Raw genomic sequence first — 26,247 nt, forward strand, 5'->3', positions numbered from 1 at the left:
CTCTCCTCTCCTCTCCTCTCCTCTCCTCTCCTCTCCTCTCCTCTCCTCTCCTCTCCTCTCCTCTCCTCTCCTCTCCTCTCCTCTCCTCTCCTCTCCTCTCCCTTCCTCTCCTTTCTTCTCCTCCTCTCCTCTAGTCTAATTTTATTCCAACTTTATTTCAATTTTATTCCAACTCTTCTAAGTTTATTCTATTCTATTCTAAATTCCAGAGATTTTGTACAGCATGGCTTTGGAAAATTAAAGACTTTAAACTCATCTAAGACCTAGAATGAGCTGAAAATTAACTTGATATTTTGATTTCTCATGACCTACTTTTGACAACACTTTAATCAGCCTCTATAACAAACTCAAGGCTCAAGTAGAAAAGGGAAAATAAGGGCTGTTACCAGGGAATTGTAAGTTCCAAAAATATCACCATGGCTAAAGATAACAATTTTTATGGTAAAAAAAAATAATTCCCCGCTCCCCAAAGCCAACCTACAATAATTAGCATCTCATTCCTGTGTATTGCATTTCAGTACTGCCACTTAAATCTCTAGGTATGCTTTCAATACACAAGGTAATGACTACAGAGCACTTTTACCTCCTCCATAGCGCTGATGAGGTTCTGAGTGGACTTGCTGATTTCTCCACCTGCAGCTGGCAGACCACTGCCATGTGTGAAAAAAGCCGATCCTGGAGTTGTATGCCCGTTCATGTCTACAGTGTAACTTGCTTTCACAGGACAGCAAAGTTGGTTGTGCAGGATGAAATACACCACAAAGACATAAAGACCCTGAAACAGAGAGAGAAAAAGAACATCATCTTGTGAAATGCAGGGAGCTTAGATCAGCGTTTGAACGCTGTCATGGCAGGGTCCTATATGCTGTAGTAGATGCCTTCCCTTACACCAGCAGTCTGTGCCTCTAAGGGCTGCAGCCAGTTTCTACGGAAAATAAGAGACAACGTCACTGCCCATCAGAGATCTGGAAGTTAAAAGTAAGTTCATACCCTGAAGCCTCCAGCTAAACACATACACACAAAAAAAAAAAGACCCGAAAAGAGTAATTGAAAATGATTGTTTGGTGGAACCCACACAGTTGCAAAGGAAAGCCAAGATCACAACAACAAAACCAACTTGAGTTTCACAGTTGTCATAATAGTGAAAATGTGGTTAAGGGCCGCCTTTACAATAGGATTTGGCTGCTGGCCCCTAGCCACAATTCTCTATTTCCTTACTGACCTGCTGGCTTTTTGCATTCTTGCCCCAATTTCAGTCTTGTGCAAACTGCACTGCTGCCGTCACAGATACCAAGTTGTAACTATAAATTAGATGCTCTATGATACCCAATAATTCAGCACTGTCTTTCATTTGTGATTACTACAAAGGCTCTGCTGTATGCCTCTGCAGTTCTTTAAAACTTGCTAATTTTGACCTTTAGACTTAGCCAAGACAAGTATTATAACCATGTCTTTTGTTTGCAAAAGTGACTGAACTTCTGAATATGAAATCTGACTTTCTCTAATTCTTAAATTGCACTAATACTGAGGGAAAATAATCCATTTCAATTGATAAATCAACCAGTTCAATAATTACTAATGAAGGGGTTAACCAAAAGAGTATGGAAAGAATACTTCTGGATTCTTCCCGATTGCTGCAAGACAACTACACTCACATTGTTTTTTGTATTCCGTATTGTCCTCTAGACCCCTGAAACCAATTGTACTAAACAGAACAATTTATTGGAAAGGTACCCATTGGCAAGAAAGTAATAACTGGGATCATGAATCGTAAGGAGATTCATCTAATTGTATTTGGGAATTCCTAATGGAAGGAATTTTGAAAATACATGGAGACTGCAAATACCCAAGATATATGTTCATTTCCATCCCTATAAAACAGGCAGCAGCACTTCATGATCCACAGATTTGTAATTTCTAATGCCAAAACTATATGGCAAAACAGTCTGGTCCAAAGTGACACCTAACAGAAGTTAATGCGATTCAATGTGATTTCAATCTCAGCTGGTCAAACGCTGGAAATACCCTCATACAGCTGCTATAAAGCCATACAGCTCCATGTGTGCATTTTTTAACAGCAAACCAGCAAACAAAAGTTTTAAAAACAATTATTTTGAGAAGACATTTTCCCACTCTTCCAGATTATTGTTTTTTTGTCTCAAGGACCCAGAGCAGTTAACTCAGAGAAAATTTCTTTGTGATACATGTAAGTAAATACATTCCAAAAAACGGATGCAAACACATGTTGCACTTAAGAGACACTAAAAAGGAACCACAATGTCTTTTCATTCTACAAACAAATCCAAGGACTCTGACGTAGGTCAAGCATAATGGGACTATTATTTTTAAAGTTACATGTTTACTGGCGCCAAGTGGTAAAAAACCCAAGAAATCACACAAATAGGTTGTCTCTGCCGACAGGAGAGTTGTCCTTACTCAGGTCAGCTTTTGAGACTAGCTGTCTGTAGTCACTCGAGAGGAATTTCCGCATGCTGGTTTATGCTTTGCTTTGTTTCACTTTAGTGTTTTTTAATCTTATCAGGGTGAGATTTAATCTTATTCTCCGTCTGGACTGCGCTAATTTACTCTTGGCACCCAGTCCTAGAAAGTTCTTTGCTTGTCAGTTTAATGGTCAGACTGTCCTTCCTGGGCGCTGTCGATGGCCATGGGTGCTGGTGCTAGTCCTTGTAGCGGCGTCTTGGCTGGTGCTTGTGTACCTTAATGCCTTAGCTGACTTCTTGTGATCTTCCCTGGGGATTTCACTGATTTACTGGGAGTTATTATGTTGCGGACTTCTTATTTCTCACATAGTTTTCCATCACTGGCCAGTCAAAGCCCGCTGTGGATTAACACTGATTTACATAAGAAGTACCTACTGCTTTGGGGAAATTACTGGTCTGATTAATCCAGATAATTTGCGTGTTTCACCATGTTCAAGAAGCCAGTATCTACATAGCAAAAAATGACTCACAATGTTAAGGGAATCATAATCAGGAAATTATAATCAGGGCCATTGTACAGCGCATGATATATATTGATATTGTTGTCTTTCCTAATAATTTTTTTGAAGAAAATTAACTATGGAAATGAATATTCAAATGCACAATAGCATTAATAATGCTAACCAAGTGACATACATAAAATGTATCCAATTCTTTATTTCCTTCTGCAGGTTTCCCTGTTTTCAGAGATAATTACGATAAATTGCAGGCACAGCACTTTTGTGCATGTCTAGGTATCAAAAAGCAGACTTTAATGTACATTTTCTTTGTCTGTATCTACTTCAATCATATTTTTCTTTGAGAACAGCTTGAAGATCTTTTACTGGTGTCATCATGACAGAAGTATCATCTTAGTCGCATGATACTATATCCTAAGCCATTGCTTAACATCTCCCACTCATAGCTCTCCAGAAATGTTAACCTTTGAAATGTAAATCAGATCCTTCTGTTTAAATCTCTTCCTTAGCATTCAAAGTGGCTGTTGTAAAAGCCATGTCCTTAGCAGTGCAACCCTGCCAAACTGTGATTACACTTAATAAGTTGACTTTGGACCTCCTATGTATCATCAAGGGTTTCACTGTTTATTTGCTGTTAAGCACCAGTTTTGATGAAGCTATAATACTTCTTATCAATCATATAATTTCTCTTATCACAGGTTCTACTGGGAACATTTACCACTTATCCGTACTTTGCTTCCTGAGGTATTTACTCTCCATTTTGCTCTACAGGAAAAGATTTGTGTCAGTTACAGCTGAAGTTCTAAAAATTCACATTGAAATAAAAAGGCAACAATAAATGTAATTGAGGACTGCAAAACTCATACCATCTTGGTAGGCAACATCATAAGACCATCTGTTGAACCAACCAACTGCCACCACATACACAAACACGCACAGAAGCTACCATAAAAAATGGAATGAAGAAAAGTAATCATTCATACATCTGTCATTAAATTAAGAATGTGTTTACAGGTTTGCACTAAGATATGATTATTTCGAATGTTTTTTTTTTTTTGTAAAGTTATAATTCCTCAGATAAACAGGTTATGGGTATATTCTGCAACAATGATAAAAATACTGTGCTTTCAGCATTATGAATACGTTTTCCTAATATTAATGTAACACCTGAAACTTGGTCTAAACTGCCAAGTTTCTCTTTATGCAGAGTCAGCTATGCCAAGACTGTGCTGAATCTTGTAGTTTCTACCAAAGCCAAAGCCATAAAATCCTTCCTGGCAAACTGCATTCAGCTCAGATTTAGTCTAAACTTGGCTCAGGCTTACTTGAGAGGTTCACAAACTTTGGCAAATCTTTTAAAAGCAGATTTGCTTGGATACTCAGGATTCACTATAAATATTTTGCATAGCTTTCAGCAGACTTGCAGCTACTCCCACACAACAGCCATTTGTACCACCAATTTCAACCCTACAAGTGGTGGAAAAGGTTTTGGGGTTTTGTTGTTGTTTGTTTTAAGAAGACAGATTCAAATTTTAAAAGAAAGATGTTCAGCTTGAAGACATACTGAAAATACAGGTTCCTAGCCAAATTTGCCAGATGTGTAGATTGGGCTAGAATAAGAGCCTGTTACTTCCTTCCAATTCAGTCATCCCGGAAATATCAAGAAAGCCCTATTTTTGTATTTCAGCTTAGCTGAGGAAGAAACAAACACTGAGTCAAAGACCAAAGGTACAAAGAGTGGGATAGGCGCGATCTGTGGAGCGCAAACATGGGGGAGTCAGCATGCAGAAGAGGCTTGCAATTCACCTCTACAGTCCCTCGTTAGAGCGCTCCGTGAGATCCGGCACATCACACCAACCACACGAGGTTGCAGGAGGCTGAGAACAGCCAATAGCAGGCAAAGCAGAGCAGCACCCCACTGCTCCCTATCTCTGTCCCGTTTCTCTGCCCGTGGCTTTCTTCCCCTCCACCTTTTTTTCTTCCTTTCCTACATGTCACAGAAGTCAGGGAGAGCACCCATTCATCAGGCCCTCTTTTCATTAGGTTCTTCTTGTGCTTTGTCCCATGTGGAGGACCACTCATAGCAGAAGGCAGTCCGATCACATACCAATGAAAAACAGACCCTTTGCCCACTGATTATACTAAAAAAGAAAAACCAGAAAGACCAAAAGCTGTAAGGTTATTCCTCACATATTTTTAAACTGCATTGACTGTAAAGGCCTAGAAATTTCAGAGGTCTTGAATTTGCACCTATACTTTACAATATTTTGCAAACATTTACTCTCATACTTGCTTTCCAAGGTAAACATTTATAACCCTACATTACAGCTCACACCTTGCAGTCTAAGCCTACCACTGTTTTAGCTTCTTTCTCCAGCAGACAAGAAGTGGTTGATGAAAAAGCCTTTGTCACCTCTGCCCCTAGGTCAAAAGATTCCTCGACTGACAGCGTTAAAGCAGTTAATTCTCTAGTCATATCTGAAAGCAGGCTGAAAGCTAGCATAGAAAAGCGATACCCATGAGGAAAGTTAGCAATTGAAGAAGTTACATTCCGGGACCAGGCAAACCAGCATCACTGAACACAGTCAATCCTGCCCATTTAAAAAGTCCAAGAAAGTGGTATTTCTGCAGCACATCAAATAATATTATTTTTCTTAAAGCAATAATTTCTATTTAGGTATCTTAATAACAAATACACAAAGTTAAAAGAAACAGGGAGTTGAAAGTCAGCACTGACAGACACAAAGAGTCAAAAGAGAAGTTAACTTTGTGTTTATTGCTGAACTTTTACTTGCTATTATAGAAAATCTCAAAATGAAGAGTTCAGTAAAGGCTAGGAGTTATTGTTATAACAACAGTTCTTCAAGTTAATTGATTCTTTCAGTGTCATAACCTCTCTTACGCCTGCTGTTATCTCTTTATTTCTTGTTACTCTGTGATTTCTGACTGAGAACTTGGATAGACCATTTATTTAGCAGCATTTCACTGCAGTGCCATGAAAGAGTAAAACTGCGACTGACTGGTGCAACTTTAAAAGCCATAAACACAAGAAACCTTCAAAAACTCCAGCTTGGAGAGGACCCAAGGGTTGTGGATTACCGATATAATTATTTTCCATACCTGCTGCTTGGGTGTTTTAGGGAAAGACTGGTGGGAATAAGTTGTTTCTACATTCCAGCGTTCTCTGACTGTTGGAAAAACCTTCTGGGGATGCTGCAGCCAGTTGGAGAGTTACAGCCACACAGTGCTGTAAGGAAGCAAATAAAGCCTCGCTACCTTCAACATCCCCTTAGTTAAAACTGACCTCAGCAAGTATCTTACAATGACTTTCTATGCTTTTTATGTCCAGGATAACCAGAAGTAGTTTTTTTTGCCAGAGAGCTCTGATTCTCTCAGAAGTAAAGGTCTTGCTTAGCAGGCTTTGCTGTTAAATGATATTCATAGGAACCTGACAGCATACCAACACTCCCTACTCCCCTTGACTTTAATGAAAATTACTGTAGATATTGACTGCCTTTCCAGAGCTTCAGAGACAGCAGAAGGCAAGTCTTATTTATAAAGCAGGAAGTTAACACTGTTTTGGTTAGGGATGCTCCTCAGAAAAAGGGAAACGTGGGCAAAAATGAGGACAAGGACTAGACGTCCTTCCATAGCTGACAAGTAGGTGAACAAGAGTAGGTGGAGGTATGATCATATATTTGGCTCTGTCACTGAAATCATTCACTTCCTGGCTTGAGATAATGAGCCGATTTTCCTCCCCCATCCTTGCCCCCAGTCTGTGCACGGAGAGAAAGCTCTGGATGAATAAAAAGTACTTCAAGAGTTAATGAGAGCTCTTTTCATTGGGGATGTTACTCAAAGTAAAATTAAAAACAAACTCACATCAAATATGGATATGATGTCAGCCTTGTATTAGAAACTTCGGGTTTGAGGTTGTTTTTAGCAATGGTAGCTCTTAAGCTTTCTAGAATGTGCATTTGTGGGTTACAACTTTTTGTTTTTTAATGGAAAAATCATTGGCACAAAAATTTATGTCAGGACTTTCTAAATAGACTCAGACAGAAATACCACTACTAAGCTATGAACAAAAAAAAAAAGGGGGGGAAATTTACAGCAAATAGCAAGGGAATGAAATGAACATTGATGCTGAGTCTAAACAGGGACCACTGCACTTATGAGACAAGAACAACACATGTGAGAGCAATGGCTTCGTAGTATTTACTTATGTCCCTGTGATTCTGCTTATAAAAACCTAGATTGTATGTCAATGCATATCAATGCAATACCAAAGGATATATATACCCATATGTATTTCAAAATTGAGCAATTGGAACATCTGATTTCCATGCCTTGGTATATTTATTGAACTTTGCAGGAATGCAGCTCTACCCATTGTCAGCAACAGATAGTGCAAGCCGTTAAACATATATCAAACTGGTGGTTCTTCTTGTACTCGGAAAAAAAGAAGTTACTTCCCACCTCGGAAGTTCTCTGTGATGGAATAATGCCAGAAGTGACCTAAAATATGCTTGCAGCACTAAACAGAAGAATTTGGATATGACCCGCTCTGTGACCCATTCCTGCTAGCTATCTGTGGAGCATTTCTTAAGAGGAAAAAATGATAGGAGCTGTTGATGGATGGACTTTCACATATTTTTCAAAGCAATAAGCTTCTCAGCTGTTGTTTTGGCTTTTATTTTAGCTTAGTTTTTCCTATTACTTAAGATGGAATATATGTCCTTTTGAGGTCTCCCTCTTTGTGTGAGGGCTGCAGAGCGCTGTCTATTCTTTTCCAGCACCCTTGTATGGCAATAACTGCTGGCTCTGCAGTATCATGTTTTCTCATTGCAAAACCACCCAAAGTGTTTGACAGCGCTGTCTTGGCTGCATGGTGAAGTCCAATGTAAAGCAAACACAGACAGCTGCCAACTCCAGAGCTGCATGGTTGGGTCAAGAAGAGAGAACATGACTGAAAGAAGCCCTTCACTATTTTTTTTTTTACTCTAGTGTTTTTTGACTTTTCTTCCTTTGCACTTTCCCGCCCTCAGTTGCAGCAGAGCAGCTACCAGTTCTGCCATTATCCCTGCTCCAGTCAGTGCTGGGAGGAAGACCTCGAGCCTTGTTCCTCCCTGCCCACACATCACAGGCAGCACCAGCTCTGCCTGCAGAGCAGGGCCAGCATGTGGAGGTGAGCTCCACCAACCTGGAGGTACTTACGGGTCAGACCGGATCGGGAACACAGACCTCATTAGGCTTCCACCGCCAGGCTGCGCATGTTCAGGTGTTTATAACAGCATTTTGGCTCCTTGCAGAAGTTAGCAGGAAAGATGGGCTGATAAGCGAGTAATGAAAAGCCTGATGAGGGCTAAAAGCAATCTCCTGAGGGAATTAGCAGGAAATTCTGAAGTGAGAGAGGGAAACTTTGCCAGGCAGGTGGATTATGAAGCAATTTTAAGTTAAGCAGGTCAAACATAAAGCCTATAAAACTCACCTATATAGGCAAGTACTGGAAGTCTCATTGCCTGGTGTGGCAGTGCCATTTCACGTAATTAATAATTAGAATAATTCCTGTAATTTAATGAATGTAGGAGTCCACAGGGTGATGTCCACCGTCCCAGTCCAGTGAGGACAGTGGAAATGGTAACACCCTGAGCATGCTCCTGCTTTCTCTGCTCCTGCATCAGGCATGGTGTCTCCAGCACTGCCACAGGGTCCATGGTTCTTGCTGCAGGCTCACTCGGAAAACTGCAGTTTAATGTAATATAATGACACCCCTAAAACTGGCCAAGCCAGTTCCTCCAAGTGCTCTCAGTGTAAAACCGTAGCCTCTTGCCTCCACATACCCACCTTCTGCCTCACTGTCGCTCCATGCTTTTCCTTAGCAGCCTTTCAAAGCTACAAACAGCCAGCCAGGGTTTTGTTAAGGTGGTTTCTGTGCTGTCTAAGATAGATACAATAAATATTTTCTGGGTAACAGAAATACATACTAATTTGTGTCTACCCACAACCATCTATAGCTATATATGTATAACTATATACCTCTAAATGTAATTTAATAGAGATAAACTAGGCACAGGCACAACTGTTCCTTGAACACAGTCAGCAAGTAGGCAAGTTTTGATGTACAGATGAACTTCCATCTTATGCCTTAGATAACAGTGCTGCACATGGACGTACCTCTGAATTCAGATATAGAGATAAAGCATATTCAGTTCAGTTACTTGTAACAGCTCCGACAGACTTAGGTTAGGCTTCAAGTGTAATGAATTACTAGATGTAACACTAGATGCAAAATTACATGTGAAATTACATTACTAGATGTAAAATTTGGGGCAAAGATGGTAAAATGGTTTTTTTTTTCCTTCATTAAAAGGTATAAACATACAACGAAGGTCACAGTTACCAATATGAATTAAGGCAACAAAATGCATTTACTTTGTGTCATACTTATATGTTGCCTTTACTGCAGAAATTGAATGAATGGAGGCTTAACTGAATTTCTTAATTTGAAAGGAGTCTAGCAGGAAAATGAAAAAAAAGTACTGGTAGTAGCAATCTTTCCTAACTTTGCTGAAAGCAACAGAAAAGGAATTAAAGATTATGATTTGATCTTACATATGAGTATCACACATACACCACTGGACCTTCAGTATGCAAAGAAAATGCTATAATAAAATCCAGTATAGGCATAAAAGGAAGACAAGCTGCTAGTCAAAAAACCATAAAGTGGTCAATAATACATTGGCCTGCACAAGAATGTCACCCATGCACGGCATTTTAACGCTTGGCAAATGAACTCTTAGCAGGTATAATCATTAATTGCTATTAATTCTGAGATAACTGGCAGAATCTGTTCCAAGATTCTATTTATGCATAGTTTCTAAAAGGTTGTTAAATCATTAATATAAGGTATAGGCATAACTGTGATGTTTTGCAACTGTTACTAAGTGCAGCATTCGTGGCACAGCTATTGTGATAGTTATGGATAATTATAGTCCAACCTGTCGGACATTAACAGACTTTGTGCAACAAAGCACTTACCAAAGCGCCTGTTATTTAGTAAACGGTAATCACACATTTGAAAGTGAAATTTTAATACAAAACAAAAGTTAACACAAAACAAAACATGATCCAACCGAACGATCAATCCAAAGGCCACTGAGGTAGAGGGTACCTGGAGTCACCGTCTGAGCAGGGATATGCAAGGGCCAGGTCCACGGCAGCGTGGTAGAGTAACCAGTGCTGAGGCCAGACTTGGGAGCTTTCCCCGCCATCACTGCACTCCCTGGCTCTGCATCTCCGTTGACACTGTTACGTTACTCTTGGTTCCAAGGAAGATGTGCTTTATGGCAGTTAAAGGTTACCTGTGTCATATCACATAGCGGATGTATTTAAAATGGCAGTCCAAAAACCCGGCAATTTTGCTTTAAGGACGCACTGACTTCTTTTTTTTGTACAAAACCCCAAAGGAATATCCTTGCACCTTTTTCAGTATTTGTGGAATGTGCTAAAACGAAGGTTTCGCTTTCAATGAAAAGACTGTTTTTCTATGTTCTTACTAGGTCGTTAAAATTGAGATCTTACGCAGTTTGCTAACAAAAGGATCCCATAGGACATGATATGAAGAGGAGAGGATACAGCAACCTTACGCGCTGCTTCTTTCTGGGATCGTTTTTGCTGTGGCCTTACCGGGCATTGTGATAGCAATGAAGATAGCAGTAAAGGAAAGACATTAACTTCTGATCCTCTGGCTCAGCAGTGCTAGCGATGAGATTACTCAGTGGGATAGGATGAAGCATCCTACAAAACACACCTAAATCCCAAACTGCAAGACTTCCATCTTCTACACAAAGTCTTTGGATATTGACATTATGACTGATTCTCATTTTTTATTAAAAAAAAAAAAAAAAAGACTGAAGCATTTAACTCCTACTCAAAAACGTTTTGAAAAGCTGCAGTATACTGTATAACTTAGGTTTGTACATGAACAAAGCTAATAAAAATAATCTTTTAATGCACTAGATGGCTAACTCTACTCAAGTCACACACAGAAATCATATTCTCGGCAGAAAACTCCAACTATGATCCTGGGATTTATTTCTATTCTTGTATAGCTTGTATTGGTACTATGCAAGGATACATTTCCAGGCAAGTTAGATAGACGTCACTTAGTGCTAAGTACGGCATTACTTTCTTCCAGTCCATGCTTGGCATTTTAGCTATTACAAATCATTCTTACAAACTAAGCCAAGCCATGTTAGCAAAGTCACTTAACAGTTTGTGCTAATGCTCTTTGCCAGTGGAAAGCAGGGTGGCAATCTGAAGCAATCCAAAAAGAGATGTTTCCAGGAAGAAGAGGGTCTTTATTTAGATTATCCTGAAAATCATTCATCCCACAGCTCCTTCTACTCTCTACTGTTACAGAAATTTAATGAACTAGTAGCACTATATTTGGCTTCCATTTAGAAAACACAATCCATTCAAAAAAAATAAAGTACTTGCGGCAATACAGACGAAGAGATTAGTAGTAATGCGGTTTAATAAACTGCGCACAAACCTGAAATGCAGGAACCATTAAATTTGCTTCCTATATTAGCAAGTGTGCTAGCCCTATACAAGCCATTTATCTTCCCATGGCTTTCATTCCAGCCATCTATAAAACACAGATAATATCCATCTCAGAAAGCTACTCCGAAGATTGACAGGCTGCAAAATCATGCTGCTGCAGAGCAGACTTAACTACTTACAGGCCAGATGAACTGTAAAAAAAAGACAGCCATTAGAAAGTCATTTTGTCTCAGTTTTTCATATATTATATCAATGTATCTTATTGTGATAATTTTCACAAGCAAAAAATGATTACTTGCGAGTGCTTTGAAATTGCCTTACAATATATGAACTTAAAGTTTGTATTATGTTAGTGAAAATACCACATTTCTCAGGTCTCCCTATAAGTTTGTCCAAATACTCCAGATAAGATCTGTGTTTTTCTACAAATATATTTTCTTAGAGGCAAAACTATAAAAATTTTTGTTACTTTAAATATTTCTAAAGTTTTGTACGGGTTACCCTAAAGACACTTTCTCAGTTGCTTTTCATGTGTGTAGGGCAGTTACATTGTCTTTCAAGGGTTTGGGATAACAACTTCAAACAAAATTCAGCACACACAGCTAGATCTTGGATAAATTCCTTTTTAGACTATTTCTACACAGATTCTTAAGAAAAAGTTCAGGTGGCCCACGAATCTTATCATGACTCCATGCCCTCAACACATCCTATACTACTGTAGCCTATGTGAAGGACATCTACACTGTGCTTATTTGCAAAGCAAAGCCCCTGTGGAAATGTGGGTACAAATGATTTGTTTTTTCCTTCAGAGATTACCTATTTCTTAGGGAAAAATGGAAAAAGTTCTGACATAGACAAAGAAATGTTGGAATGGGTGCTAGCAGACTTTCTGTTCCCAATGTATGCACTGTCTAGATATTATTTTTTTAAAACCTATGCAGAAGGGGACAGACAAGCTGGTGTGTAAGGACAGGGTTGTCTTTGGGACTAACCCTCGGTAGAGTTTCAAGGACAGGACTGGATTCCGGCCACAGGAAGAAGGGGAGAAACTTTGCTGCTGGTTGCAAAACCCTCCACAGCCATGGTCCTTAGGGTAGGTTTAGAGCACAGAAACAGTCTTTACTCCTCCCTGACTCAGCTGAAAGGAATCCAGCGTACTTGAGGTTTATTTCAACTTATTCCCACTGTCTCTCATCCTCTCAGCATGCAGCACTGCCAGCTACAGTTTTTATGGACAAACAGTTAAATACCCAACCTGCTCACCTTGATGACCGCCTCTTAGGTCTTTTGCTACAAAAGCTCTTGTCTAATTGCCTGCTTGTACTGCGCACCCTGCGTGTCCTTTTCTTGTCTCACATCGGAGCTTACAGACACGTTAGGGCACAGGACTTCTTTTTGTTCTCTGTTTTTTGCAGTGTTCAACACAAGGGAAGTCTGGCCCGTTCATGAATCCCAGAGCACTACAGTTAATACATAATCACAGTTTCTCAGTCTAAATAATTGCTAGGCACTAGCATTTACTAAGGAGCAAGTATATAGGTACCCAGCTAAAGCAGGTGGTCCTAAATGAGCTTATTTCTTAAGACTTTAGCAGATGTTCATCAGCAAAAAAATGCTGTAATAAGGAAAGGACAAAGCACTCTTAATCATTAAAGGGCAACCTGAGAGTAGCCAGTTCCTAAGATGACTATTAATTATTTTCACTTTTTTATCTCTTGGGGTTTGCTGGGGTTTTTTTAGAACATAAAGACATTTCTATTTAAGAAATTTACAGTATAAAGATCCTAAATACTGAAATGTTGCACTAACAGAAAACAATGAGCAAGCAGGAACTTCATACACGTCTGGTGAAGCATCCTCTGGAATCACATTTCTCTCTTTACTGACCACATGAGAAAGCCTTTGGAAACCCAGGTACTAATTTAGGTGCCTAGAGGTGGGGAGTGTGACTAACCTTTTTGTGTTCACTGATGAAAATGAAATTACAGAACTGAAAATAGACCTATAAGCAAATACTCCTTTTATGAAGAAAAAAATCTGTCACATAGGTTGGCCTATTCAGCTAATAGTAGGCGGTTACACAAAAGCTAGTGTGAAAATAACAAAGCTCTGCAGGAAAGCAGCAGTGTTCGTGGTAGGAATCACTGTTTTCCTGCCACCTTTCAGGAGTCAGGAAGGAGAAAAAGGTCCTGCAAGAGCTGCTGGCTCCACGCCACTTGGAAAGGAATCACTCTGCCTATTAAAATGCCAATTTTCTCTTTCCTGGAACTCAAAAGATTAATCCTAGAGTGTGCTGGGGCATAAGAAATACTGAACTTACAAAATCCTCTACTGAGTATGCAGGTTACCTGAGCATATTTTAGAATAAGTGTTATGATTTTCAGCCAGCTTCTCTGTCACATGTTTTTTTTGAAGCACAATCACGACTTAGGGAGTCTCCGGTAGATCATGTGTTTTATTTACACACACACAGAGAAAATAAGATGGTACCATTCTCAAAACTAAGTCTTCTACTCACCCTCCTTTAAGAAGACATACAAAGAACAAAGAAGAAATATCAATGTGGTTCCCAGTTTTGCAATGAAGGATCTAATACATCTTTCTCACTAAAAGTTTCCATGACTCTGTTGTAACAGCAAAACAACACATCTAAAGATTTAAACAAATAATCAGCTGACAGTACAAGTTGATTTGGTGCTTTTTTTAATCCAATTGACCTTTGTCAAGGCAAAGGCAAAAGAGCAACACTTGACATTTTGCTCAAAATAAAGAAAACATAATTTAGCAATTTTCATCCAACTGTGGTTAGCTCCAGCTTCACAGTTGCTCAACTCTTTCCAGACACAAATGATTTGCAGTCCTCAATGCATTAGAAAGCTTCCTGAGAGAGTTGCTACTAAGTGGTTATATTCAGATCTCAGATTTAACTGCTGACATGTTCCCCTTTGGAGAAAAAAAATCCAGCACAAAAATTCAGTATGAAAAGAAAACATTGGCAACATTACACTTGAAAACTTGCTAACAAACTGACCATGGAATGAATGTATGCCAGTACAATTAACATGTTCCTTAAGTTCATGGTCCTTTTGTTAATAGAGAGGAATATTGAAAATCTCAAAGAATTTAGTAGTATGAGGTCATAGCCACACTTAGTGTTTCTGAGCAAGATAGTTGTTTAACTGTTTGCCCATACGCATCGCAGCTGGCAGAGCTGATGGAGTCAAAGTGAAGTTAACTTTGAAAGTGACACTCAATGCCTTCTTTCTGCCCTCACGCCACCTTGCCTCCTGCATAGAACCAAGGCGTTGTAACACAGAAAGTTGTCCTGAGTGAGGGTCAACTTTGAAAAAGGACCAAAGTCTTTAAAAAATGCTTGCTGAGAGACAGTATACATTATTTTGTGTGCAACATGACACTATTGTGATTATAGAGCTGCAGAATCAAGGCCAGCATGCACACAGACAACAGATGATGGCTGACGTGAAATACTCTGAGGCTTCTGAAATAAGATTTTCAAATCCTTGATCACCACTAATACCTTTTTTCCTACTCCTACCATGTACCGAATTCTCTTAGACCAATGGGCTCAGAATTGTCCACAGGATCCCAAATAACATGTCACCAGCACCTTTTACAATGGCACTCATATTGCTGTTGGGTACAAAATTAGCATCACATTTGCTTCTTTCAAGCCTGTATCATACTGGTGATTTGCATTTTTGCTGAGATAAAGCCATAAACCCACCGCAGTTTGTACTGCTCAGTTACATGTAACTTATCAACTTAGAGCAGAAGCTCCTTCACTTAGTGCGTAACGCTGCACTTGGTGTTCTCAGATCTCATCTAATTACTGTTAAGTCATTCCACAGACTAAAAAACATCCATTTAATTGTGTAGGATATATCAGTTCTCTGAATCACCAAGAATTCCTAAATTGTTGTAATAAAAAAAAAGCTTTATTAGCATTTTTTCTGCCACGGTCATAATGAAAATGAAAGTGAAGATTAGTATCAAGATGCAATATTACGGGGTGGTTTTTTCCCCCATTTTATATTTTTACTGTATTCTTCCTTTTACTCTTGCTCCTCCAATTTTGCTGTGGCACTGTATCAAATACTTCCCTAAGAGTTGAACAGATTTGCTGCATTTCCTTTGTCTGGATTAGCAGACAATGGCTTGGACTAGTATGACTACCTTCACTACATCCAAGATAGATTTTATCTTAATTTTAAGTAACTGATCTCTAATTGTAGAACTAACTAACAGGCTTCTAGCTGACAAAATCAAAATATATTTAGCATGTAAGTAAGATACAGCTGAACCTATGTTGTGGCACAAAAATATTTTGTTGATGTCTAGAGGTCTCTCAGATTTATTTCAAGGAGTTTTTGCTTATTCTGTTCCAAAATGCTTTTGAGTAAAAAGCAAACTATATATATTTATATCATGTCACTGGCTCAAAAAGTAATGTTTGTTTTGGCAAACTACCTCCCCTTTAGTCCTAATATGACCTGCTGGGTCTCACAACACTTCTTTAGAAGAAAGCACTTCTAAAAAGAATCCATTGAACAGTTCTTTTAGGCTAACTTTGTTCTAGTTTGGACAACTTCTAATTCATTATTTCCTAGGCTGGTGAAACCATTATCAACTGCAATTTGAGATCTGCTTTGCCCCCACTGGAAAATAAGCATTTACAGTTTATCTGCGTGTAGATTAATACAAGAAACTTTTTTTTTAAAGCACTGTAAGAAAAAGGTGCCAAGGACTGGTCTCACTGATGTTTTCAAGATTATTTTAACTCTATCTTGCCCAGAATCCAGGAGAATTTCACTAGGTGATAAAACTATACTTTTTTAAAGTTTGGGACTCCTACTTAACTGACATTAGTTGCTGTATATAATAACCTTTTTACTCACATGACAGAAGTTCCTTCACGCATTAGTCTATAAGGATCATATGCTTAAATGATTGGATTTTGTTTTTCCCAGTCTTGTACACATTTTTAATACCTGTTCCTGTTCTCTTCTCTTACCACTTCAACAAGTCATTCTAAGAATTAAGGCTGGATGGTCCTTTAACTCATATTCCTTCAACACTCACCAGCTGGATGACATTCCAAAAATCGAAATGATTTCCAACAGTGCCTCCTGTTTACAGTGTCTTTTCTTATATATCAAGGACAAAATAAAACACAAAGAGGAACTTAAAAGTTGCATATAGTACTTCAGAAAAAAGTTAATGAAGTCAGTCTTTACGGAACTCCTTTTATTTTGGTGTTATTTCAGAATGAAATTTCAGCTTATCCTGGTCTCTGCTAAAATTGCATGCCATGAATATGCTGAGTAATAATGAAACTACAAGAGATAAAAACAGTAACGCCATTCACTCTTTCTGCAGTAGTTGCTTGGATGCCACTGAAGCTCTATATAAAACAAGAGAATGATTTTTTTTTTTTAACATGACTTTTACAAGCCCCCAGACAAGGCCTCATCTCTATTTATCATGAAGAGAAGGAGAAAACATCCTTCTTATACTGGTGAAACATCAGGCTTGTACAATATAGAGCGTTCATGTGCAGGAAATGTGTGGGTGGAGGAAAAGGGAATGGTTATTAAAACTTTACATGCATTTATTTCACAGGAACCTTCAGATCAGCCTTCATATCCCAATGATGTTCAGAAGGAACATATGCACACAGACCACTCTGCAGTTCTGAAACATGAGAAGCTGAATCCACTGCTCCAAAGCCATTCCTAAAGATGGCTAATATTTTACCTAAACTTTCCTGTCTATATCATTTCCAGGTCTTTGGGTTTTATCATCCATTCTGTGATATTCGATGCTTTTCTAAACTCTCATGACATCAGGGCCATATGGCCAGTGTTGTTATCTATCGATCACAATGAATGGGCGATCAATGATGGGGGAGCAGAGTTTCCCACGTGTCAAATCACAGAATTACAGGAAAACTGGCTGGATGGGACCTTTGAAGGTCATTCAGCCTTCTCAGAGGGTCAGTCCATTGATCAGGTCAGTATGTCTTTGTCTAGCTAAGTCTTAAAACCATACAGCAGTGGAGATCCCAAACCCCTCTGGACAATGGTTCCAGTTCTGTACTTCCTCCTCATGCATTGTTTTTCCTAATGTCCAAACTCAAAACCTCCTACACCACAGTTTTGTGGCCATGTGCCCTTGTTGTTATGACCTGGCACTATCAAGACAGCAGAGGGGAAGAGCATGACTTAATCATCTTTTTAGTTACTTTTCAAATATTTGTATGCTGCTATTATATTTTCCAGTGATGTCTTCCTCACCCGACTAATTCAGCCCAGCTCCCTCGACCACTCTTCAGTGGACATGTGCTCCAGGCCTCTGACCACCATGGTAGGCTTCCCTTTCTCCACACACCTCGTGAACTGGAGACTCCAAAACTGGATGGAGTATTCCAAGTGTGGCTTCACAAGCTCTGAGTAGACAAGTATGGTAACTCAATCAGTTGGCCAAATTCCTCCTAATGCAGCTTGGTATGTACTTTGCCTTATTTCCAAGAGGAGTTCCACCTCCCCAGCTGCAAATTTCCTGAAGTTATCCTCTGCCTTTCTAAAATTTGAGAGTAATGTTATTCTTTTCCTTGCCATCACTCTTATCCTCACTCACTGTGATTTTTTCAAAAACAGGCTCACAATTCTATGACCATCAATTAATGATCTTAAAATTATAGCACAGAATTTAGAAGTCTGGATTTAAAGGCAAAATAAAGATTGATTCTACATTATGATTATACTGAGATACTTATTTTAGCTGAGTTATTGAAAAAATGCTATTTATGGTGATAGAAAGAGATTGGCAGCAATGCAAAATGAAAAGGTGGGTGATTTGTTACAGACACCAAATCAAGATGGTTGCTATTTTATTCTCCACAATAAGAAATGTCAGATCTCACTGACAGAGTTGGAAGATGACTCCAAGTCCTTTTCAGAGGATATACTTCCACTGACTGTAGCAATACATGCTATAGTTACATTTCTTACTTCTTGTTGAGTACTACAAAATTCTTGCTATTACTGATGCCTTCCTAGGGGAATGGTTAGAACTGCATCGTCATCTTCTACCTCAAAAAAATTACTGAAGTGTTTAGAAGCTTTTCCTGAAATATATTTTTAATGTAAGATCCTCAAGAACTGCTGAAGTAGCTTCATAAATGCTGGAAGACCTCAATGTTATTTACTTATTGCATTTGTTTTAAAAAATACCTTTTATTCCTTTTCTTCTAGTGTAAATGGACAACTGCTTGAAATACTCTAAATGTTTTTGATTGACAATAGATTGAAAATCCAGGAAATCAAAGGCCACTTGAGTACATTCTTTCACTCTTACTTCTTGCAATTTTATTATGCATTTTCTGTACACATTCATCATCATAAACACAGCTCTAGACACAAGCTACTCTCTTCTGATGTCAGTTTCTCCTGTATACTTGGGAGATATTTAGTTCCAGCCTAACAATGCCTCCTTTGTTTACCTGACACTGCATATTTTTTTCTTTGTTTTGTCTTCAGCTACAGACTGACTTTGGGTCCATTACATAAGAACTTGAATAGGTGAAGGGGATATTTCACCATAATTTCCTAAGTCATGACAGTAATCATGTATCGGAGTATGTTTAGTGTTGTAACTAGGAACACAGAGAATTATTCTTTAAGAAGGAAGTAATATACATAAAGAAAGGGATATAAAATTGAATACTGCATTGTCTTGATTCACTGAATAATCAAGTCACTTGGATGCCTTCATAAGTTTGTACAGCTGGTATAATGCATACCAAGGCTATTGCAAAATCAGGATTATATCCCAAAAGTTTAGCTGCTGATGTCAAAAAAGTGCCAAGGGATGATCTTTATTTGCTTTATATTAGTTCTTTTACTTTTTTTTTTTTTAAATAAAGGTATATACTGAACAAACTTTTAGGGTTTTTTACTTTAGCAAAAATAAATTCTTTTTCTACTCTTTTCTTGCTGACTTATTAAGCAAGTGAACTGTCCTGAGTATACTATTTTCTTTCCTTCCAGGTTTAGTATGTCTGGAAGAGAATCCAAGCCCCCAGAAACAGCGTAGGCACCTGCACTATTGCACAGATGTCAGAATGCAATGCCTGCTTTGGATGTGTATTTTATTTTGCTTCTGGGGTAGTGTATGAATTCTTTGAGCTGTGTTTAATTTTGTTTGGTTTATGCACTCAGCTGACAGAAGAGGGTTTGGTATTGCTTGTACTATTTCTACATGAACAAGCTTATGTGTTTTCCTGATACTCTGCTTATAGTTCACTTTATCCTGGCAATACTGTGATGACCACATTGTCTTTTGTTTGGCTTATTTGCAGTGTAGAATCATTTTTTACAAAATCTTTAGGCAGCCTTTTGCAGCCTACCATATTTACTCGCATCTCATGTCTGTCTAGCACCTGATTCTGTTTGGGTTTCTGTGGCTTAGATCAACAGAACTCCTGTACAGGATCATCTAGTCCATCTCTGACTCACCAGGAGGAGATGCTTTAGGAAGATGCCATAAGGAACAGGAAGTGAACCTGCTTATAGCGGCAGCCTTCTCAGTGTTCCTTGACTATGTCCCTCAGTTAAACAGTACATTCCAGGAAAAAACATATCTTTCACTTGCAACTGGTGCTGGCATGAGCTTTATAAACCATGTACTTCTGTTTATTTTCTTTACTACACTAATACAATGTACTTACAAAACTGTACATCTTTGTTCTCTTCTTGCATACTCAATATGCTGTAATTTTTTACCTTTTTTTGCTTCTAAAACTGTGGCATATTGATTTCTCTTGCTACATTCATTTTCTGTTATTCCATAAACAGGGTATTCCTCATTAAAATGGTAGGGGGTGGGGGGTGCCACCATATCTAGTAGTTTTCTCTGATATTTTATCTCCTTTGCTGCCAGAGCTAGCCCTCCCTCCCATTCTGGTCTGCCTCTACTATTTTAATTAATGAATTTTGGTGAATCACATCTATTCCAGCCAATGCCAGGTTTGGGCGTGCACCTGTTCACTCATTTTCTGTATGTCCATATTTCTTTTTAAAGGGACCGTGGGCTTTTCAAACATTTGTACCTGAATTTCAGAATCTTCTCTTACTGTAATCCACTACGAAAAAGTTGACTTTTAAAAATTGTTCTGTTAGGCAAGTCAGCCACTTTGCCCGGTTTGGAAGACCAGCAGTCAACTTTTACTGCCATATTTTCCCTGTGTTTCTTGGGAAAATGTATTTTATGGGTAACGCTGCCGGTCATTATGCACGCATGAGTCATTCTGGGCTGCTCAAACACAGAGCGGGCAAAGACATTTTACCCGTGTCTGCATCAGCCAAAACAACCACACAAGATCTTTTTGAACACTGTGGATAAAAATGGCATACCTCCCAGTTTTGATTTATTTTCCTCCTGATTTAAGATTGCTGAAAATGGAGTCTTGATACTCTTGACAGGTAATATTTCAGTATTTCATAACAGCAAGATTTTGATTCAGAATTACTTACCTAGAATGTTAATTAATTTATTGATGGGGCTAGGGCATGGTGGGGCTTCACACAGGAAACCACAACAGGGATAGCTCAGGACCTTGTAGTTTGCAGTGTAGATACTCCCCAAAACATGAGATAGAGGGTTGGGGTGTGCAGTGCAGTTTGCTGGAAATATAGCCAAAGATTAATCAAGATCATACTGAGAAAGCTGTCTTTGGGGAAGAGCCTGAGAACAGGTCTGAAGCCTCATCCCAAGCCCTCCGGAAAGAGATCCACCCACCACCCTGAACTTTGGATCCACCAAACAGCAAATATGCTGCTGATGACGTTAGCTATACAAACCAGAGACACCCCCCTAGCTGCATGAGAAACACGGCGATCACTGAGACGAGCATGGCATATGCAAAACAGCTTGTGAAACCCTAACCTTTTGAGAGAAGCACATAAGGCGGCAGCTTACTCTTTCACTCCTGACCCCAGCAAATATCTTGTGAATAAATCCATGAAGGCAATTTTATGTAAAGAAAAGAGGTAAACGTTCCTCTCAGTTTTGCAAGTGAAAAGAGGAGGAACTGAGGCCTTTCACATGAAAGCATAGAGTACATTTCTGCAACACAGATGCTGCCTGGGTAGGATAATCAGGAGCATACTGCCAAGGAGCTCAAAACATCAGATATCCCAAACATGCTTCCTACCCTTTTCCTTTCATACTTTTCTAAATTTATTTTTTATTTTGTAAATCAGCTATTGTTCCCCCATATGGCGCTTTACATGTTTATTCCTGAAGTTACAGGGACACGGTTGCTTTCCCCTCCATGCACCAGAATAGCCCGTACTATAAACTCCTCTCTGATGGGAACTGTTTCCCGCAGGAAGTGCTTGGAAACAATTTGTCCTCATTAGATAATTTTTCTATTAAGTGCATTTCCTAGGAAATGTATGTCATAAGGCTAAACACCTAAACTGGGTAACACGCAGTGTCCTTCCAATCTCCTGAGCTGAATCCATTTGGATATCCAACGCATTTTAATGGCGCATGTTCTCTTTCGTTGCACGGTCTGTAGCTCCTGAGCAGCAGGGAAGCAGGTCTCTGCTTCTCATAAACTATATCATGTTCTCTTTCCTGTTTTAGGGAAAAGCTCTTAACGAACACCAAATTGCTTTCCAGCTGAAACAGAGCACATTGTATAACAGAAATGCCCACCAATACATGGTAAAACTGCCTTTTGTTGCTGAAAAATGGCCTCGTTCTAACAATCATTATCAATTCTGAGAGCTGATAAAGACGTAACACAAGGGAATGAGATGCCAACAGCATGCACTAAAAGACAGCTAGTTCCTCTCGAAATCATTATGAAAATGTGTTATCCACCGTTAAGTCCCATCTTCCTCTCCCATTCCCAAACAGCTGGGCTGAGATTAAAGCTTCAAAGGACATTGGAGACAGCGCTCCATGTCGTGGATGAACCGGGCTCTGCAGGGCCCGGAGGCCAGAAGGATCCTGCAGTGGGGGGCACGTGCACCCCAGGACCAGCCCCTCGTTATGTGGACTGAGGTCTACAAAGCTTTATAAAGCTGTACCTGCTTACAGCAAAACCTGCATTCATTCAATACTCAGTATTTGTAATACATTATTTTTGTCTACACAAACAGCTTGCATAGTGACATTTTCTCTAATTAAGGTAATTTGGTGTTTCTGGTTATGTGATAAAAAGCATAGATTAAGGAAATTTACAAACTCTTCACCTTGTTCCTTCCCTGTTTCTGACTTCACGCTGCATGTCTGGTCACCTGAATCGTACTTCAGATTTTCTGTTTCCTCATTAGAGAAATGGTAACTTTAAAACAGGAGAGCAATATATGTGGGGTAGTTACTTAAAATGTGGGAGTGCTCCAGGAAATGTTTTTTAAACTTGTTTTATTTTTTGTTATTGTTCTGAGTGTACCCAACACTAAAAAGGTATCATCTTTTCCTTTTAAATATTTGGTAACTTTATACTTTACTTATATTACTACATATTCTATAGTATAGAAATTATATATAACATATATGTTGTATAATATAAAAAATATATAGTACATAGTATATATTAATTATAAAAAGTAATTTCCAATATCTAGTAATAAGAGGTAGTGGATACTGTCCTATTTCAGGCATTTTATGTCTGAAAATTCCAGCAAAGGATAAAAAATATTTTTAAAATGTGAAGTGTGACATTCTTAAGCTTTTCAGAGCTGGAAGGAAAAGTTTTTATTTACTACTGGTTGAGTTGGAGCTACAGACCTGCATGCATGTTTTAATTTAAAATATTAACTAGGACAAGAATATACATGTGAAATCTTTGCATCTCCTTTCAGTAAAGGAATATTTATTTTATATTTGAGATTTTACAGATTCTCTAGCTGCTAAGAATAGCAAAACCAACAGATTTCTCCTTCTGATGTGGAAGATGGAAATTTGCCTGTTGTGGAGATCCTGCAGTATCTCCTGCAGGCCAGTTGACATCTACAATTATTCCCCAATTATGATCTATCATTAGGGCGAGAAGCCAAACTGACTGGTGTTAATACAAAAGAGATGATATCCATTGGTGAAGCAGTTGCTCATGTTGGTAGAGAGTTAAAGGAAGAGTTACAGGCTGAAGGGCGGTGCGGGCATCACCACGGGGTTGCACAGCAGTGACAACAGCACAAAGTGAGCGAGCCCGGAGAGGGTGAAACTTGTAGTATTTGGTTTCTTAATTTTTCATTTCCAAATTCCTCTGAAGGATTTCCAACAGCGTTTCTGTACATATATTTCCCAGCTGACTAACTGAGGGTGGAGATACAACCGGGGGCACGTCGCTGAAAGATCAGAAATGCATCTGCCAAGAGAGGTTATTTGACCCTTGCGCATGACCCCGTGCTGCTGCAGGATACAGCCGGCAGACGAGTACAGCTCTCGAAAGTGAAAGTTATTTCACGTCAGGCCTTGAGCACCAGAACAATATATACAGAAATATGTATTATGCTGGGGGCATGGAATTATGGTAGAAATATTTCTGAAATTGTAAAACCCATCAAGAAGTTCCAGCAGAAATACACAAGAGTTCTGCAGTACATATGCAGGTCTTATTAGCACATACCTTTCGTACGGACAAGCAATGCTCATAAGAGACGGGTCAACAATCAAATAGCCAATAAAAGAAATTAAAAAAAAAAATTCTTCCTAAAGTTCAAAAATTTTAGAGCGCATGAATGGGAACAAACCATAAAAAGCATGAAATTTCACCAACTGAAAAACTTCACATAGATGGAGAAAAGCAAATATTTCTGGTATCATCTCACTTTTAGCTGGATCCAAACAAAATCCTAACTTTGGAGTCATTCAGTGGTGCATCTCTAACAGCAGCTGTGACTTTAACACTATTCTAGGCATGCTTTTATATCTGTGTTTTCCATACCACCTGCTGCCATACCGGACCACTAGTGCAATAAATCCCTCGCAGACCTTGTGGGTCTCATATTTTATATGACTGGCTTTCAACATCCTGCTTTATTTCTTGACCCTATTGCATGAATTGGTATTTTGATTGAAACTGGCAACGTTAATAAAAATAATGATAATTCTATGGCTTTGAACTTTACTTGACTAAAACTAAATTTCAAGTTATATAAAGCAGACTAACATAAAGTCTCCTCTGGCAATTACACGGAAGGGCCAACACTCAGGCCAAGAATGGTAATTTTCACAAAGCAATCATATCCCTCTTCTCTAAATATGCACTGGCAAGAAACTAATGTTATTTTGAAGCAAATCTCCACACACATTACAGTGCTCTGGCACTGTTTTACCTCTGCCATAAAATCTCAATTACAATTAATTAATGTTTTCAAAAATTTGTATCTAAGATAGATGTATGTAACACAAACAGAGATCCGAGCATAGTAATAATTCTTTGTAGTGAGCAGTAAGGAAGGATATATAAAACCTATACGTATAACCACATGTACATACACACACGTCACTGCATTTTCATGCTTTAAGTCTCACCATAAAGCTGCAGTAGTTTCAGCTGCAGCGCTGAACCCCCACGCGGGTTGGCCTGAGCACTGAGAGTTTGCAGGGGGAGAGGGAAGGGAGAGAATGTGCTCCGGTACGACAGCCCTGCAGAGCTGTGGCAGTCTGACTGCAAGAAAAGCTCAGCTGCCTTCCTAAAAAGCGTTTTTATTTGTTTGTGGACAATTACTAGAGCGATTCTACTCACCTAACTTCACAGAAAATAACTTCATAACTAATTCGAGCCAATATATGCAGAAGAGTTAAATGACAATATATACTGAATAATTAAAAGCATTGCAAGAAGAAAAAGCTACTTTTTTTTCCCCAATTAAAAAAAATTTATGTCTGAAATGTACATTTTGAAAATGTTTACATTTCTGCTTAAGGAAACTCCCATCTTTTGAACTAAAATCTAAAATGAATCTTCTTTTCTGAAAACATACCTTTTAAATTAACTTTTATTTCACGAGGCATAAAGATTTTTAATATAGGTAAATATAAATATAGGTAAATCATACATGCTAATACGGATATTTCTGTTACAAAAATGGCAGAGGAACTAGCATGCCATAGATTTGCATATATATATTTCTAATTCCTCATCATTTCATTGTTTTCAGATATCAGAGCCATTTTCCCATCCATGATATACCATCCTCTATTCTGTAAACAATTCCACAGTGTGATCTATAGCACTGAATTCAGAGAAATGCAGTACTGAGTCCAGTGGAAGCACTTGCACATGTGAAATTCTACAAATTTGCGTTTTTTTATAACTAATAATCAAAATCAGGTCTATATTTGATTTTTTTCAGTGAAAAGATCTTTGCTTTACCAATACGTATATTACATGATAAAAGCTAAGCCTCAAGGCTAACCTCTAATAATGAAAAAAATTTTCAAAATTATGGTTATAAAATTTAAAAATCTTTGTGTTTTTTTTTAATTATAGTTAACAGATACAGAAAATTGAAATACTCAGTGTTTCTGCAGAGGCTGCAGATATTTCAGTTTTACTGCTATAATTACCTCAGTAATATGTTACCTGCAGAAGCAAGCAATTTTCTTTCCCAGTGTATTAGCTATGAAATTAAATCCATGCAATTATACCACTATTGTTTCAAAACAACACACCCCTT

General features: G+C 38.5%; 1 protein-coding gene across 1 annotated transcript in view; it reads right to left on the reverse strand.

Annotated features, from left to right (window-relative positions):
* ADGRV1 (adhesion G protein-coupled receptor V1) overlaps nt 1–26,247 on the reverse strand; it is a 275,402-nt gene that overhangs the window by 12,432 nt on the left and 236,723 nt on the right. Inside the window, exon 89 of the mRNA XM_075079982.1 lies at nt 584–775. Coding sequence (XP_074936083.1) covers nt 584–775 — 192 coding nt within the window. The remainder of the gene's footprint in view (nt 1–583; nt 776–26,247) is intronic.

This window comes from Phalacrocorax aristotelis, chromosome Z (genome assembly GCF_949628215.1).
Source record: "Phalacrocorax aristotelis chromosome Z, bGulAri2.1, whole genome shotgun sequence".
Classification (NCBI taxonomy): domain Eukaryota; kingdom Metazoa; phylum Chordata; class Aves; order Suliformes; family Phalacrocoracidae; genus Phalacrocorax; species Phalacrocorax aristotelis.